Source organism: Prionailurus bengalensis, chromosome B4 (assembly GCF_016509475.1).
Source record: "Prionailurus bengalensis isolate Pbe53 chromosome B4, Fcat_Pben_1.1_paternal_pri, whole genome shotgun sequence".
Classification (NCBI taxonomy): domain Eukaryota; kingdom Metazoa; phylum Chordata; class Mammalia; order Carnivora; family Felidae; genus Prionailurus; species Prionailurus bengalensis.
Genome location: NC_057358.1, coordinates 49,127,018 through 49,144,955, shown reverse-complemented (window position 1 = coordinate 49,144,955; position 17,938 = coordinate 49,127,018). Strand labels below are relative to the sequence as shown.

The 17,938-nt window shown below is 35.6% G+C and overlaps 1 protein-coding gene across 5 annotated transcripts in view; it reads left to right on the top strand.

Moving 5' to 3' along the window:
* Positions 1 to 17,938, top strand: part of EPS8 (epidermal growth factor receptor pathway substrate 8) — a 192,956-nt gene that overhangs the window by 121,262 nt on the left and 53,756 nt on the right. For all 5 annotated transcript variants that reach the window (XM_043561938.1, XM_043561935.1, XM_043561939.1 and 2 more), the window contains 5 exons: positions 962 to 1,041; positions 2,934 to 3,010; positions 12,350 to 12,417; positions 13,721 to 13,882; positions 15,655 to 15,804. In XM_043561938.1, coding sequence (XP_043417873.1) covers positions 983 to 1,041; positions 2,934 to 3,010; positions 12,350 to 12,417; positions 13,721 to 13,882; positions 15,655 to 15,804 — 516 coding nt within the window. In that variant the 5' untranslated portion in view covers positions 962 to 982. The remainder of the gene's footprint in view (positions 1 to 961; positions 1,042 to 2,933; positions 3,011 to 12,349; positions 12,418 to 13,720; positions 13,883 to 15,654; positions 15,805 to 17,938) is intronic.

Genomic DNA, 17,938 nt, shown 5'->3' with positions numbered 1-17,938 from the left:
CTACCTACCTCTCAGTTATTGAGAAGACACGGTGATATAATGTCTACAAAAGTCAGAAAAATAAGATGAGACCCAAAATTGTTCAGTGTCACAGAACCTAGGAAGGACCAAGTATTCAGGAGACAATAGAAATAAATCAGGTGTAGCAGTATTGTCTGGAAGCACAAAGAAAGAAAAGGCCGTTGGATTTAGCAGTAAGGAAGTTTTACTTATTCATCTTGTTGAGGGAATTTGTTCAATTTGTGAAACATATTAAAAATGTTTTCTGAAGTTAAATATCATTTGGTGTTGACTTTAAAAATTGCTTTCTCGTGAAAAGCGGAAGGAATATGTAAGTGGATACCTTCTTGGAAAAAAAATGTGTATCCAAGTGTGTATGTATAAGATGTCAAATGTGCTTTGAAGGCAGGGAGAACAGAAGGAAGGGAGAAAGAAGAAAAGTAGATGCAGGAAAAAGTCTGGAGGAAATTGACAGACTGTTAAATGGTTATCTTTAAATGGTAGGGCTCTGGGTGGTATTTTTCCCCTTTGTGCCTTTCTGTATTTTGTACTTCCCTGTATTTCTCAAGTTTTTTTAATGTAATGAACCTGTATTACTTTCCTAATGAAACAATACACGAAGTAACATCTAAAACATCATAAAACTGACCTTTGATTATGAGTTTGAGAAAAATGTACAATTAAGCCTATATATGTAGAGCATTTGGAACTATATTTTAGATTTTTTCTTTTACTCACCTAAATTTGCTTATAATTCTAGTACATAATGTTAAATGCCAGTTGAATCTTTTTTTCTGTGTCCCTCTGTACCTCTGGTGCGCAAGCTCTTTGAGGGTGGAGATCTTTATCTTCATATTTCTGCCATCATCCTGGCAGTGACTGTATTTGTTGGATGAATAACTTGAAACTGAAAGACTTGACCTTTTTATTACCTTTAATCTACGTACCTTTCTTTTTTCAGAACAGAGGAGTGAAAACCACAATGAATGGTCATATTTCTAATCATCCCAGTGGCTTTGGAATGTATCCATCTCAAATGAAGTAGGTTGGAAGATTTATATTTAATTTGTTGGGGTTCTTTTTGGATTTGATTTGGTGGCTTTGTTTTATGTTTCTAATGAAAGGACTAGCTAGCTCCACTTATTTATGTAGTTTATTCCTCATTAATATTTAATCTCTTTCTAATACTAAGGTATGATAGTATTAAAAGTTTACTGTGTCTAGTAAGAAAAAGATGGTAAAGTAACATCAACCTCAATGGCAGTGATCAAATAGAAGACATTTTGTTCTAGGTATTTTATGTATTATTGTTTTCCATAGTTAAACATGTTCTTTGCTTCAGAGCTTTCAGTTTCTCTGGAGCATTCTACTATTTTGACTTATAAAGTATTGGCATTTGAGGAGAATTAAAGGTCTCTTAGTCCAGTCTGTCAGAATACTTATCACTACGTAAACCAAATAAAAAGAACAGACAAGCAAACAGAACTATCCCTGTGGCTTCAGGTATAATTTGAAATCACAACCCTGGCTTAAGTTGCCATCCCCTTATATATCATGGTTAATATTGTTGTTATTTTCTACTGGCCATTGTGGTATATAGTCATTTTTCAGAATTCACAGGTTACTCCCTTTGTAAAGAGTTATACTTCATCTTTTCTCTCTGTAAAGATTATTCCAAATCTCTTTATAATTGGCCAGTAAGAGACACCAGGCGAGTATTGTCAGGTGCCATGTTTACCTTGTCCATCCGTTATGCAAGCCAGAAAGTTTGACCACATTCTCAATTTTCCTCCTTCTTCTTACAACAAATGTCCATTTAATCGTGAATTTATAACATTTTCTTCTCTTAGGGAACTCTTATTTCTGTCCCTTTCTTCTGTTCTTTCTATTCTAGCCCTACTTAAGGCCCTTTTTCCTACCGTAATTTTTGCAGCACCCTCTACGTGGTTACCTTGCCATTAGTTCTGGGATTATTTTCTTTAAAAATGTTTTTGATCATGTCACTTCCCTGTATTAATATACACACTCCATCTAGAGAATAAAAACTTAATTCTTATTTCTTAAGCCCTCTATCTGCCTTCTGTATGTCTGAAGCCATTCCTCTCTTCTATGCATACCCCACTAGATACTTTTTTTTTTTTTTTTTTCCCTTGGACACCAGGCTCGTCTTTGAGCCAATTCCGCATGCCTTTTCCTCACTTAATTCTCCACCCATCTGTAGAGCTTCTTTCCAAACTTTTATATTCTGCTGAAATGCCAACTTGGCGATAAAGTGTTTTTGGACATCCTGATGAAATCTATTAGTGTTATCCAGATGTTACATTCTGTTGTAACTGTTTTACTTGTTCTATTAGCTGAACCCTGTCCCCTGCCATTATCCTTATTCTTCTAGATTTTAGGGTTTAATAAATGTTTACTGAATGAATTTTAAAAATTCAAATAATATGTTTACTTCACCTAACATATTAGTAACAGGAGGCTAGAAATAGGGCAAAGCTGGTCAAATTTAATGATAAAGTGTTATTTTGCATTTTAAATTTTTATGAAAATAATGTCTGTTCCATTATAAATTGAGTCATTTAGTACTTTTTATAACTGGATCACTGCTCACAACTCGATTTAGTATGGCACTCTTAAACTCTTCTAAGATAGTTTCAACCTTATTGAATCTTCTTGGCTAAGGTTCTGCCTTCAAGTTTAAGACATGGCTATAATTTACATCTACCTCAGTCTGCATCAGGGTAGTGTCATTCATGTTCTGTTTCTTGACCAGGGCAGGATCTGGCTCATTTTGACGCCTAGGTATCATTAACTCTATATGTTTTTAAAAAACTCACGGTGATTATGGTACCTTGGAATTTTTATTTGTCGTTTTGAATTTTTATTGCTTACTTTGGACTTTAACCCTGCACCATGACCATTTTTTATTACAGTGGCTACGGATCATCACCCACCTTTTCCCAAATGGACAGAGAACACGGTTCAAGAACCAGTGCAAAGGCCCTCTATGGTATGTTTGTTTATTTGGTGAGGTATAATTCTATTTCCAACCACATTTCACAAACGAGGTTTTCGAAGTTATAATTTGAATCCATGCCTCGTTTATATTAATTGGAGTGAAGTAGTGAGAGATTAGGATTGTTTAAAAAAGAGTTTTTATAAAAGCTACTAAAGCTGTGACTTCTGCTTACTGTCATATAATTTAAAGCCACAGGCAAAATGTATTATAGTGTTTTCTAAGGAGTCTTTTATATGGCATCAGTGCCTTAGGTGGATTTCCTGGCCAATTATTTGTGATATGATTGTTGATCTTCATGACTGATCCATTTGATTGTAGGCTGACAGTTGACAGGACTTCTTCCTTATAGCTCTTGAACTTTTGGGTAGCACTATAGTATGAGGAACAGTCCTTACATTATTTCTCTCTGCACTACAAAACCAGCAGGCTTTCTCCCTGATTCTCCTTTAACTTCCCTTGTCCTCTCTAGATTGTCTCATATGTAAATAATATATTTTTTAACTTAGGTATAAAATAGAAGTCATTACTAAGAAGAGATTGAAGACTCCTGACATATACTACATGTGTTTAGGAATGCATTGTTTTCACAGGGTCTGTCTGGGCTTTTATTATTGTACAATAAAGAATAAGAACAGTATTATGTCCTAGTAGTTGTGAATAGTAGATCCAGAGAATATATTCAACAAATATGTATTTTATAATTAATATGTGCTCAGAACAGAGCTAGTAATATATGGTTCTTGGCTTTAAGGGACTTGCAGTCTAGACAATGACTTGAAAGAACTGAAAAAGAGGGTTTTTTTGCCTTTTTGGTTTTTGCAAAAATAAAATAATGAATTCCTTCAGTCTTTTATTTCTAGGTAGGTAGTCTAGGTACTTCTGTGAGCCAGGCCAAGGTCTTCATAGTGTCTGTTTCCATGACCATTCAGTCATTCCAAAGATGAATAAGACACATATTCATTATGCATTATTTTGGTGAGGTTAGGTTAGTAAATGCATCATTATAATAAAGAGCTAAATAAGCTTGGATGGCAGCGTGTGAGGTGCAGTGAGGGTGGTCACTTCTTCTACATGGGTAGGGGCGGTAGTCAGAAGAGATTTCATAGAAGACTTGAGCCTTGAGCTAAAGTCTGAAATGTAAGTAGTATGCTCCAGGCGTTTGGGAGGCTGGAGAGTACCATAAACAGCAGTATGAGTCCTTTATAAACTCGACTGTAAGTTCTGTGAAATTGGGCCATATCTGCCTTGTTTACTTTGGGATTCCCTAAGCATAGCACAGGGGCTGATGTATAATTTGCGCTCAGTAAAATACTGGCAGAATGAATGTCATGAATGTATGAACTGCAAACAGTTTGGTCTTAACTGGAGGGTGCAAGGTGTTACATTGGGAAATAAGATTAGAAAAATAAACATGGGCCACAGTAGGAACAATCATACTAAGGAAGTTGAGCATTGTTTATGGGGAATGACTAGTCACTGAAGTTTTTTAGTCAGAGGAAAAATAGTTCTGTTGTCTTGGGTCACTCTCATAGCAGTATTGAGAATGGATATGATGAGTATGGATGGAAACAGGTTAAGTCAGACTTCTAAACAATAGCCTTGAGACTTGTTAAGGAGAAAGAGTATTATTGATCATCTCACAAATACTGTAGATCCAAAAGTCTGTTCTCAGCTAAGAAAGGGATACGGGATAAAAAAAGTGGAATTCACTTCAAATTTTAATGTTTATTTTGTGTTAGGAGCACCTTCATAAAAGTGTAGATTCTGTGAATCAAGAATTTCTGTGTTTTACATATAGAGAAAGCTGAGGCTCCTTTCTAAGGTGAGGTGATTGTCAAAGTCACATAACTTTAAAAATCTTGATTGTGAGAAAATGTGACAACTTTGTGTAGTGTGACAAAAATGAACAGTGTATAGGTAAAACAGAGGACATAAAGAGAGGGAAAGAATGGAGGAAATCCAAGAGTCAAAGAAGAAAGAAGACTTAGCAAATGTGTTTGGCTTAGAAGTAAGCAGGTTTTAAGTTTCTTGAAGTTACAGATGATGTTTCATTCCTCCTGGTATCTAATCCTCACCCCTCCCTCCCAAAAGGGGCTCTAAGTCCAATGCCCATGGAATGAATGGAATGAATGACAGGGAAGAAATATGTTCAGATTTTGAACAATCTTTTTCAGTAAATAAGTTGGAGTTCCAGCTGTAGTTAGTTAATATAGAATGGTTAGCCTCCCAGTTTCAACTTTTTTTTTTTTTAATGGGAGGTGGTAAAGGAGAGGTTTGTAATGTAGTTTGTCACAATGTATGCATTTTCTTAACAATTTTTCTTTTCACAATGATTAAACCAGTTGAGTAAATCAAGAGTTCATTTCTTTTGTGGATGGTACACGAACTTCTTTGGGATGTGAGGATACTATTTAGTGCACTGGAACATGAGTCTTACAGTAATGACCGTTGTTTTTCATACACCGGCCACAGGTTAGATACTGCATCTAGAGTTTCATGCAGCTTGTCTTTCTCATGAGAACACTTTTCAGATCTGACACCATAATGTGCCTCCTAGACTGATTCAGTAACTCACGAACTTCTGTCTCAAGAGAGGCATCATGGGTTTTGGAGGCCAAGCAGTTTGGGGCTGAATCATGGCATTTCTACCAGAGCACTGCCAGTTTGAGCAGGTGATTTTACCTGTTGGCCCCCGTTTCTTCATCTATAAAATAGAAATGATAATAATATTGTGGTAATAAGTTTATATGAGAAAACAGAAGTAACGAGTCTGTCATGGCATTGAGGGGGAATGTAGGAGAGTTATTTTTTGTCCTGGGTGCTCAGATTAATCAAGGCCCTCAAATTTGATGTTTTTTTTTTTGTTTGTTTTTGTTTTTTAATTTTTTTTTTCAACGTTTATTTATTTTTTTGGGACAGAGAGAGACAGAGCATGAACAGGGGAGGGGCAGAGAGAGAGGGAGACACAGAATCGGAAACAGGCTCCAGGCTCTGAGCCATCAGCCCAGAGCCCGACGCGGGGCTCGAACTCACGGACCGTGAGATCGTGACCTGGCTGAAGTCGGACGCTTAACCGACTGCGCCACCCAGGCGCCCCTCAAATTTGATGTTTTGATGTCATACATACGGTATATAATTACAGTGAAACTTGGACAGGATCAAGTGGTAATCTTCATCATATTTTTTAAGCTTATATTCTAGATATTACCAGAAATATTTTTTATAAATCCTGTAAGTGTATTGTCAATTATAGAATTATGATGATAAATTTTGATTCTTTTGGATATGTGTAATTTTATTCAAGGAAAGTAGTTAAAATATACTGCAGTGTAATATCCCTGTTTTGCCATTTCTTCATTATAAGGAATTTCAGAGCCAGTATGTGAGAAGCTCTGTATCACTAAAGTCCCTGACAACATAAATAAACAGAAAATAAATATTAATTTCATTCTCCTCCACATACTGCATGACGGTAACATTTCATTTGGCTAGTGTTGTCAGGGAATTGAAAATTTTGTAGATATGTACAGTTTGTAGTTAGCCTGCTTGTCAAAGTCTTTAAGCACTAAAATTTAATATCATTTTTAAGGGACGTACTTGTAAAATATATTAAACATTCCCTTCTATCAGGGTGTGGTGCCTGTAATCTCTTATCGATGATTCGGAGGGTCATCAATGCACACTAGCTTGTGTACTGTCGTGTGTTCAGAAGCTCTATTCTTTACGCCAAATCATTCAAAATCGTTTCTGTTTTGAATATCTGTGGCTGCCTTTTCTGTGCATCTGTGTCCCATACCCGTCACTTTTCCCTGTTGTTAACGTGCCTTCTTCTAACATTGCTTCTGATATGTATGGGCTGATCAGCTAGATAGAATATCTTTAGTAGAGTAAGTAGATTCTGAGTGGGGAGTTGAGAGTCTTGTTAAAGTCTACATATTAAAATGTGCAAGTTTCGATGTGTCGACGTTGTGACATCTCTCCGCCCTTCAGAGGACTTCTTTAAGTGTGGGCTCTGCTGTGTTCTGAATAGCTGAACTTCCTAGAAAAGTAACTTCTCTTTAAGTTAGATATTGCTGAATTTGTAATATAGCCATTTATAATAATCAGGTATTTAAAGTCATCCTCTATCCAGAAAAACTCAAGTTTCACAGAATCATCAGTTAGCAATATTTTGTTGTCATTACCAACATTTATAGTAATTTTAAGATTTGTATTGTTGGAGTCCAAGTAGTACTGGATAAGTATGATAGACAGGCACCCTCTTAAGTCTCATTCTAGCCTTCAGTGTGAACTTTTTTGCAAAGATAGCAAGGAGGAAAATATATTTGTGTTTTTCCTATTTTTCTTTTTTCTTCTCCAGGAGGTACTAGTAAGAATTGAATGTAAGTAGTCTGTAAAGCGTATGGCTTCTGTATAATTGACTTTACTGCAAACTTTTCTGTATCTTTGCATAGCACTTGCCTTCTCTTTCTCATAGCAAGATTTCTGAATATAGCACTTGTCTTAATAGATATATACCCCACATGTTTTACTTTTTGTACCTATCTTTCTTCTCTTCCTGTCCCTTTCTAGGAGTTAGTCTCTTTGTGTAACTGTCACAATTGAAGCCCAAGCAATCTCTTACACATTCAGGTGCCATTCACGAATTAAAGCCGATTTCTCTTTTCTCCACATGCATCACTTACAGTGTGTATTTTACTTGGAGAAAACGTTTAAATATTCTTTTTTAAGAACGATTTTCTTTTAATTCTTATGAAGCACATGGCTCATGATTATATATTATCAGGAAGTTGGGCACTTAAGAGTCAAAATTCAGTTCCGTAGAGTGTTCTGGTGCTTCACCTTATCTGAAAATTTTAAACTTCTTTTCTCCTCATGGGACAAACCAGGAAAATTCATTCTTAAATAATGCAGTTTTATGAAAATGACCTTTTTTTTTGTTTTTAGTTACTTTTTTTAAATGTTTATTTTTGAAAGAGATGGACAGAACGCGAGTAGGGGAAGGGACAGAGAGAGAGGGAGACGCAGAATCTGAAGCAGGCTCCAGGCTGTCAGCACAGAGTGCACCGTGGGGCTCGAACCCACAAACCGTGAGATCATGACCTGACCCAAAGTCGGATGCTTAACCGACTGAGCCACCCAGGCGCCCCACTCAGCAGCTGCTTTTATGTTACATTTTTTTTCTTTTTAATTGCAAAATCCTTACTTTCTAAGATATGCTTTATTTTTGGAAAAAGAAAATAAAATTTTCTGGATATTAGCTCTTATAAATTTTGCTGTGTATATAAACAGCAATACAGACAAAAGGGAATTGCATTTAAATATTCAGACTTGCATGTTGTTATAGTTGCCATTGTACTAATTGAAGAGTTAAATGAAATCTACCTGTTTTTTTTTTTTAATTGAGACTTGTAGTTTTAGGCTCATAGCAAAATTGAGTGGAAGATACAGAGATTTCCTATCTATCATCCCGCATATGCATAGCCCTCCACTGTCAACAGCCCCCACCAGAGTGGTGCGTTTGTTACTATTGATGAACCTATATTAATATATCCTAATCACTCAATGTCTTATGAAACCCGAATTTAATGTTCCTGATCTGCAAGTTGATTATCACATAATAGCTTGATAATGCTAAAAAAATCTGTAAAAACATATCAACTCAATAATGCTAAAAAAAAGCCTGTAAAGAATTTTTATCGTTGGTCACTGAATTCACCTAATTCTGTTTCTGTGGGTTTGTATGTTCTGTTCTGCAGTGTAAAAGCAAGTGAGAAAAGCAGTAAAACCACAACCATTGGTACTACAATCAAGTAGTTTATTCCTAGCTTTAATTGACTCAGATTGAGAAAGTTAAGGAGACAGAAACTGAAGCTTTTATATTGGGAGTTGAGCAGCCTATATATGAGAAACCCAAAACTCTGCTGCCAGATTTATTCAGTTATTATTTAATGTACTATTTGGCCGTGCTTTACACTCTTAATTAGGAAAGAAAAGTTTTCAACCTAAAGAGGTAACATGTAGTGGATGAGTTGGCCTTTGTACAGATTTTGGAACAATCTTGGCTGTCCATTAGAATTGCCATTTATAAATCCCAGTGCCCAAATTGCACCCTAGACCAGCTACGTTAGAATCTCTAGCAAGGCATTATTTTTCAAAGTTCATTCTAGTGTGCAGCCAGGGATGAAAACCACTGTTAAAGTGGGGAACATCATTAGAGGCTTTGTCTGGAGCATCATTGAGACTTTATTTAGACTTCTCATACTTTTTTAAGGCTTTTGGTGAGATTTTCAGCTTAGGAGCATGATTACTATTTACGACTGTATTTGAGAGTACATATGATTCTCATAAAAAAAGAAATGTACCATAATTGCCTCTTAGGAACCTTCTTTCAGAATTTCCTATTAAAATGTTAATATTAGCCTTTATTTATTCATTGGCTTAAATCATTGGAACTACTAGTTTGTTTATAAATCCGTTTCGTGGCATTTATATATTTTTAGGGTCCTTAAAAGGTAATTTCTTATAACACATACATCTTATTTATTGTGTAGCATTGGAGAGAAAGCAGTTTAAGAATTTCTAAAATGGATTTTTCATGTGGAATATTCGAAATAACATCTATCTTCCAGGCAATCAGAGTGATCAGTTAATGTCATGGTTTTTTTTGTTTTTGTTTTTGTTTTTACAAATATCATCGAATAGTCAGTGTTTTTCTATTGTACTTATAAAATAAGCTTCTATGGGATTAAAAAACTATATTAGAAAATTAGGGAGAACAAATTCTTACTACTTCATAATGAGAAACTTGAATTACAAAACACGCCATTGGGCTTCACTCATCTGAAAGACTCAGTGAAGCATTTGAATGTCCTGGGGTTGCCATATCACAACTGGATACCATGGCAACCATTGCCATTTCTTTTGCTCTAGGTCAGACCACAGGAAACAGAACCACCTTCATGTTCTGAGTCTGCCATAGAGAGTTGTGCTAGAAAATGATAAACTAGTGATTCTGAAATAGTGATTCTTTCTTTCTTTCTTTCTTTCTTTCTTTCTTTCTTTCTTTCTTTAATATCATTTATTGTCAAGTTGGCTAACATACAGTATATACAATGTGCTCTTGGTTTGGGGGGTAGATTCCCATGATTCATCACTTAACATACAACACTATTTAGAAATAGTAATTATTTCTGGGGCACCTGGGTGGCGCAGTTGGTTAAGCGTCCAACTTTGGCTCAGGTCATGATCTCACGGTTTGTGGGTTCGAACCCCACATCGAGCTCTGTGCTGGAGCCTGGAACTGAGCCTCCAGCTCAGAGCCTGGAGCCTGCTTCGGATTCTGTCTCCCTTTCTCTCTGCCCCTCCCTGCTCATACTGTCTCTGTGTCTCTCAAAAATAAATAAACATTAAAAAACATTTTTTAGTTAAAAAAAAGAAATAGTAATTATTTCTAAAAGTGCTTTTGTCAGAAATGTTCCTCAGTTACATATTGTATTTCAGTGGTTCTCCTGAGAACAGTTATCTATTTGTTAATATCTCACCTTGATTAATTCTTAGCTAAGAATCAGAAGAATCATGGTTGTTTCTTTTCTTGATAAGTAGACTATAGTCATGTAAGTGGAGGTTATGTTTTGTATATTGGAGTAGAAAATTTACGGTGAAACCAGATCTTTCTTTTTGATCACATTGTTTTGGTAGGAACGGATGGATCATACTTCTTCAGGTCATCATCCAAACAAAAAAAGAAAGGTAGCAGATACTGAATTTTGTAGTGTGTCTGTTTCTATTAAGTAACTTTAATGCTGCAAAAACAAAAATAGAGTATATCAGAATAATATCAGACTGATGTAATATAAAGGACATAGGTATTTTTCATCTCAGTTTCAGATAAATATAAATGAAAAGATAATTACTTTCATATATATTGTGAAATAAGAATTTATCAAAGTTTTAAAAAATTCTGTTAACATTCTTGATCTGTATATGTGCTTTATATTTTGTACTTGGTTTGAGTTCATGTTCAGCAGAACTTTTCAACCTCTGAAGTTGTAGGAAGATCTAGAGGTTTCATATCAACTGAAGGAAACATATTTATATTTGAAAAACAATTGGGGGGCGCTTGGGTGGCGCAGTCGGTTGAGCATCCGACTTCAGCCAGGTCACGATCTCGCGGTCCGTGAGTTCGAGCCCCGCGTCAGGCTCTGGGCTGATGGCTCAGAGCCTGGAGCCTGTTTCCAATTCTGTGTCTCCCTCTCTCTCTGCCCCTCCCCCGTTCATGCTCTGTCTCTCTCTGTCCCAAAAATAAATAAACGTTGAAAAAAAAATTAAAAAAAAAAAAAAAAGAAAAACAATTGGATATCAGGAAAGTTAAGGGGTGTGTGCGTGTGTGTGTGTGCATGTGCGTGCGTGAGTGTGTGTGTGTGTGTAGATATTAGTACTGCAGGAGTTTTGAGGTTTGATCTTATTTAACCCTTTTATTTTACAATAAGAGTGCTGAGGTCCAGAGCTAAGCACCTTGCTCAAATTTAGTGTCCTGCTTAGTGACGGAGCCAAAGCTAGAGTCAATAATCTCCTGGTTCCTACTTAGGGTTCTTTTTCATCATAGCATTCTGCTTTAGGAAAAATAGGGCAACTCTGAATTTACAAATAAGCACGTTCCTTGATTAGAAAGTAACATGTATAAAATATTTTATATTTTATTTTGGTTTTGCAGCATTATACAAAAGAAAATAAAGGTTTATTTTTGCTTTTTAAATAGTGTGGTGTGGTGACTTTCCACCTGACTTTCTTGTATTTTCTAACAGCTGATATCTACAGTTTTGAGCATCATGTTTGTTTGTTCTGTAGCTGTGTGGAGACTGTTAAAGTTTAATGGCACTCGGTATGATTGAGTCATGTTTTGAATCTCCTCTGACACTCTCCATAGTTTGGATGTTGTGAAAGGAGATGTTCTTTGTCGTGGCCATTATTTTGATAATACAGTCTAACTCACAGAATACAGTATCTGTGACAGTATTTGCAATTCTGTTGTGTTCTCAACACATTAAAAAATGAGAGTTATAAGCCAGTTTTCATCTTTTTTTGCCAAAGAGTAGGTATCTGATTAATAAAGCCCTTAATTAAATAACTCTTTTTAAATAAGCTTTCTGGTGGCTTATTCATTTAATGTGAATAATGAGTGTTTTCAGATACACCACACAACAGTGACTTGTCAGCTGCTATACTTATACGTGAGCTAGACTGGTTTTAGAGATGGCCACAAGGCCCTGGTACACAAACTTTAGCCTCTTAGTGGGTACATAATGGCTTTTTCAACTTCGCTTTCAGAGCAAAGGAAGAGTTATGCCCGGGACAGTGTCAGCAGCGTGTCCGACACATCCCAATACCGTGTTGAGGTAAGATGTTTTGGTGTTTGCTAAAATGTAGAATGAACCTTGAGGGACATACAAATTTGGTAGTAAAATCAGAATTATGTTTTATTGTATTCCTATGATGTACTATGAATTGTGTTCACCTTTTTTCTTTTAGAGTTTTGCAAAATTTAGATGTAAAATATCAAAGTATCTTGTTAGTCTGGGGTCTATTTTCATAGAGAGTAAATTAAAATAACTACTCATTTGTTATTGCCAGCCTTGTTTTTGTTAAAAACAGGACAGAGGCTTCTATTTTATATTATAGAATCTTGAACTTATGCCTTTGGTGGTTTCATGGAGTGGTTTGGTTTTATTTTTAATTTTACCTAAAGTCATTAGTAGTCCTATTTAAACAGTGGTTTCTTATTAGTTTCCTGTGTTGTTATCTGTTAAGCTATATTTGCTCTTGAGTGGAATCTATTTAGTGACTTTTGTTTGTAATAGAAAATATTTAAGTAGGGAGTAAATTTTAAATTGCTCTTATTTTCAGTTTTCTACCCATAGCAAGCATGCTTAATTAGATTTAAAGTTTTATTTAAGGGCATGTGTGAGTGGCTCAGTTGGTTAAGTCTTCTACTCTCAATCTCGGCTCAGGTCATGATTTCACAGTTCGTGGGATCCAGCCTTGCATCAAGCTCTGTGCTGACAGCCTGGAGCCTGCTTGGGATTCTCTCTCCCTCTGTCTCTGCCCCTCCCTCCCTCCCTCGCTCGCTCCCTCCCTCCCTCCCTCCCTTCCTTTCTCCTCCTCCTCCACCTCCGCCTCCACCTCCTTCTTCTTCTTCTTCTCTCTCTCTCTCTCTCTCTCTCAAAAATAAATAAACTTTAAAATTTTGTTTCAGTTCAATGAAGACTTTGACAGTTGTTATAGTAGTAGTCAACTACTTCTCTCATTTATCAATGTCTGTAGTTTTCCACCTGCAATGTAGCTTCCCTGCTGGTATTCAGCACTTAAGTAACCAAAATGAAATAAAATGGGAGGGATTGGGTTTTAAGAGAATGTTATTTAAGCTGTTTGGAATTTATCTTATGTTTATGTAGCTTGACATGGCTCAGTATTAAGCAGATTTAGGTATTTTATGACTCAAGGCACTGTTGCCTCTATTCAACAAAACCTGGCTTCACTTTATTACCTCAGTAAGATAGCCATGAAGTTGTAGGTGCTTTGTGTTGGTTCCTCACCACTCTACTCACCGACTTCAATGAGGTTACCATTGCTTTCTTTTGGAAAACGTGTACTAAGAGACTGTGAGCATTATATATATTTTTCCTTTTTGTCAATCATAAGCACTTGACTACCTTTGTTCTGGATCGGAAAGATGCAATGATAACTGTGGATGATGGAATAAGGAAGCTGAAATTGCTTGATGCCAAGGGCAAAGTGTGGACTCAAGATATGATTCTTCAAGTGGATGACAGAGCTGTGAGCCTGATTGACTTAGAATCAAAGGTAAGTTTGTAAAATTTGGACTATTTTACTTGTAAGAAAGTTCCACAGGTATTTACATTTACAAGCAGGTCATACTGTATAAAAGTGGATGAAAGTTGGATAAAATAAAATATTTTGTCAGTGATTTGAAAGAAGAAATATAATACTGCATACACATCATGCACAAAAAAATCAGTTCCTGAAACTAAAGATCGGGGATGCCTGTTCTATTGTTTTATTTAAACCACAAACGATGAGATGAAGGAAGTGACAAAAACAGTTCAGAGCACTGAAGCAAGGCCCCCACTGGGCCTTTATGACATCTATCAATTACTTGCTAGGCCAAACCATATGCCAGGAAATGAGTGACCTGGGATGACGAGGTGTGTCTGTGTGTACGTATTCACTTCTCCCCAGCCATGTAGCAGGCACCTTTATTTCGCACTAGGCTGGCGGGTAAGATGCTGGAGCTCCTGAAACAGCACTCTTCTGAGCCCCATCATTTCAGAAGCACTTGAGTTGCGAAGGTAAAGAATACAACTGTTGTAATCATTTTAGCGTATTCTGTCTGATGGGACTTGGAGTACAATTTGCCCTTTCTTTCACCAGTCACATCCATCGTACCCTGTGAGAAAATAGCAACTGAGTGCCTCTCCGATCCTTGTGGTTTCAAGTAATTCTAGGGAAGGGATATTATTTAATTAACCTTTGCAAAGAAAGAAAATTTGTTATTTCCCTGGTACTCTGAGAAATTGCATTTTATTCTGATGAGCCAGTATTTCTTGTTTTGCCTTCACTGGATGTCAGGGAATCAGAATTTAGAATGAATCTATGGTGTGATATATGTATATATGTGCCGCCTGTAATAAAAGTTGATGCTTTTTATTTTTACTTTTATTAATTTATATTTATCGGGGATATTGTATTTTCTTTGCTTAAAAAAATCACTGTTTCTCCCATCATGACCCACTTACTATTTGTATAAAGGCATTAGTCTAACAATAGACACTTTAAATTTATCTCATGAAATTCAGAATTCTGATTGTGAACAGAAAGTTCATTTGTTTAAGAAATAATTATTTAATCTATCAGTATTTTATTTAGTGGGCTATGTATAGGTTAAAGAGTATTCACTTTTATACTACCGAACATCTTAATCACTTTGAAGAATATATGTTTTTAGTGAGATCCTTTTGTCCCAGCTGTTTGATATTTTGGGCTGGAATAAATAAATATAGATATTTTTAATCTTTTCATCTGAGAGATTCATTGAAATAAAAATGTACAAATGATGTATTATTTGTAGCCCCACATTTATGATCACAGAAAATAGACTTCTGTGTATGACTGAGCATTACTGTTCAATGTGCAAATAAAAAAAAAATTCTGACACTATATAGCCAGAGGGGAAAAAATACCATGTAAGATGGGGAATAATCTTGGAAAGAGGCCTCAGTTTACTTCTTTTTCTCTTAAAGGCATCATCTCCACTCCATAACCTAAGGAAGTCAATATTACTAAGTTCAGCATTTCTTCTGTTTATTAAGAAGATAACTGCATTCCTCTGCTAAATATTTCCTTTTTGTTGCTTTTTCTCCCACTCACCTGGCCCCACCTTGTTTTCTGCTGTCACCTTGTATCTACTCATCCTCTCCATCCTAGGTGTTTACTTGTATTCACTGTCAGTATGATTTACACACTTTAAAACTGATGTGTACAGTGCCAAGAGGTCTTTGTGGAATCGATTATATTTATACGATAAAAATTAAGACAAGTTTTTACTTTGTTTATAGAATGAACTAGAGAATTTTCCTTTAAACACAATCCAGCACTGCCAAGCTGTGATGCATTCCTGTAACTATGATTCAGTTCTTGCCCTGGTGTGCAAAGAGCCAACTCAGAACAAGCCAGATCTTCATCTTTTCCAATGTGATGAGATTAAGGTAAATGAATGGTGTATTTTTTTTCCCCTCTGAGTAGATGTTCTGACAGCTTTTGGATTATCTACTGCAGTCATATGACTGGTGGATTTTTAGTTTCTTAGGATTTTGTAAGGAAAACAAATACCTTAGTATGTTCCTGAGGGCTTCCAGGAAATAAAGAGGAGATAGAGTGGTATAAAAAGAAAGAAAGAAAGAAAGAAAGAAAGAAAGAAAGAAAGAAAGAAAGAAAGAGAGAGAGAGAGAGAGAGAGAAAGAAAGAAAGAAGAGAGAGAGAGAGAGAGAGAGAGAGAAAGAAAGAAAGAAAGAAAGAAGATGCATTCTACTTATTAAAAAAAAGCAGGCATAGATAATATATTAAATTCTTCATTGAGTTACTTGGACTTATAATTAAAAATTGATTCTTCAAGAATCATACTTCATGGACAGTAAGTAATCATATCATCTTATTTTATTCTGCACTAAACATGGATTATTGCGATGAAACACTTAGACACTTCCCATGATATAAAGTTAATTTTAATTATGTGTCTTGAATAATTGCTCAAGATATGTAATCCCCAAGTGGTAATGTGAAAGTGGTTAAGCACAGTTACCTGTAAAAACATGCTATATCCTTAAGATTTGTATTTCAAAGTACACTGTAATTTTCAAATGATTATAACTTGCAGTGCTTTGTTGGACATTAGAAATTATCATGAACCTTGGTATCTTTATTTCATGAGTTTATTTCTCCAAAAGGGAAATCATTTTGGGTTGAGTTGATTGGTGCTTTGTCAAGGCAGTGATTTATCACTTTGATTTTATATTATAAAACATACAGGTAATTTTTATCTTATAAAGAAGTGCTGGGAGATTAGCATAAAGTGTCACTTGATCTTTTCTGTATTTTTTGACATGATAGATAAATTAGACTGTCATCAGGATATTTTATAATTTTCTTTTTTTTTAATTTATGTTTAGATGACTTTCTAAAAACCTTACTTGAACTGTGGCATTAGGTAGATTACATATGTGATGTTCATCAAACTTTTATATAGTACCTTTTGAAAGTCATAAAGGGCATTAAGAATTTTGCAAGGTTAGGGGCACCTCGGTGGTTCCGTTGGTTAAGTTTCCTATTCTTCATTTCAGCTCAGGTCACGATTTCACTGTTTGTGAGTTCAAGCCCTGCATCAGGCTCTGCACTGACAGCACAGAGCCTGCTTGGGATTCTCTCTCTCCCTCTGTCTCTGCCCTTCCCTCTCTCCCTCTCTCTCAAAATAAATAAACAAAAAAAATGTGCAAGGTTAGATTTGTTAAGTATGAAATTAGTATGAAAGTGTATATTTTCTCTGGAAAAATGAAATTATAATGAAATAAAATTAAAATATTTTGAAAACAGAGGACTAAGCTAAAAGACATGTTAAATCTGGTGTTTGCCTCAGTGTTTTATTTTTTATTTTTTATTTTTTTATTTTTTATTTTTTTGCCTCAGTGTTTTAAAACTTACCCTGAAACTAATAGTTACTGTGCTGAGTAGAGTTTCTGAATTTCAATTCTGAGGATAAAGGACTTATTTTATCTGATAGGGGATGGTAGTATTGAGGAGTCTGAAACATTTACTGAATTATTGTTTTATGTAACTAAAAGCTCAAGTACTATGCAGCTATATGTTTTTACTCATTAGTGCCATATTCTCCATGAGGCCATTTTTTCCTTGAGACATTGAAAATATAAACACAATGAAGTATGATGTGGTTTCTTTTATATGGGTCATGTTGCAACATCACTTTTGAGTTATAAAGTTTCTTTTTATTTTTTTCAAGTTTCTTTATTAGAGGATTTTAAACAATGCTTCTGCCCACTTCTGTAGTAAAATTTTTCTTAGAAATATGATATCCCCTCCCCAAAAAGAAATATGATAGTCCCCCCCTCGTAGGAAATTCAGGGTTCCTGGGCATCTTCAGTTTTTTAAATTAATTAATTATTAATTAATTAACAATTATTCACCTTTTTGAGACAGAGAGAGACAGAGCACGAGTGGGGGAGGAGCAGAGAGAGAGGGAGACACAGAATCTGAAGCAGGCTCCAGGCTCTGAGCTGTCAGCACAGAGCCCGATGCGGGACTTGAACTCACTGACTGTGAGATCATGAC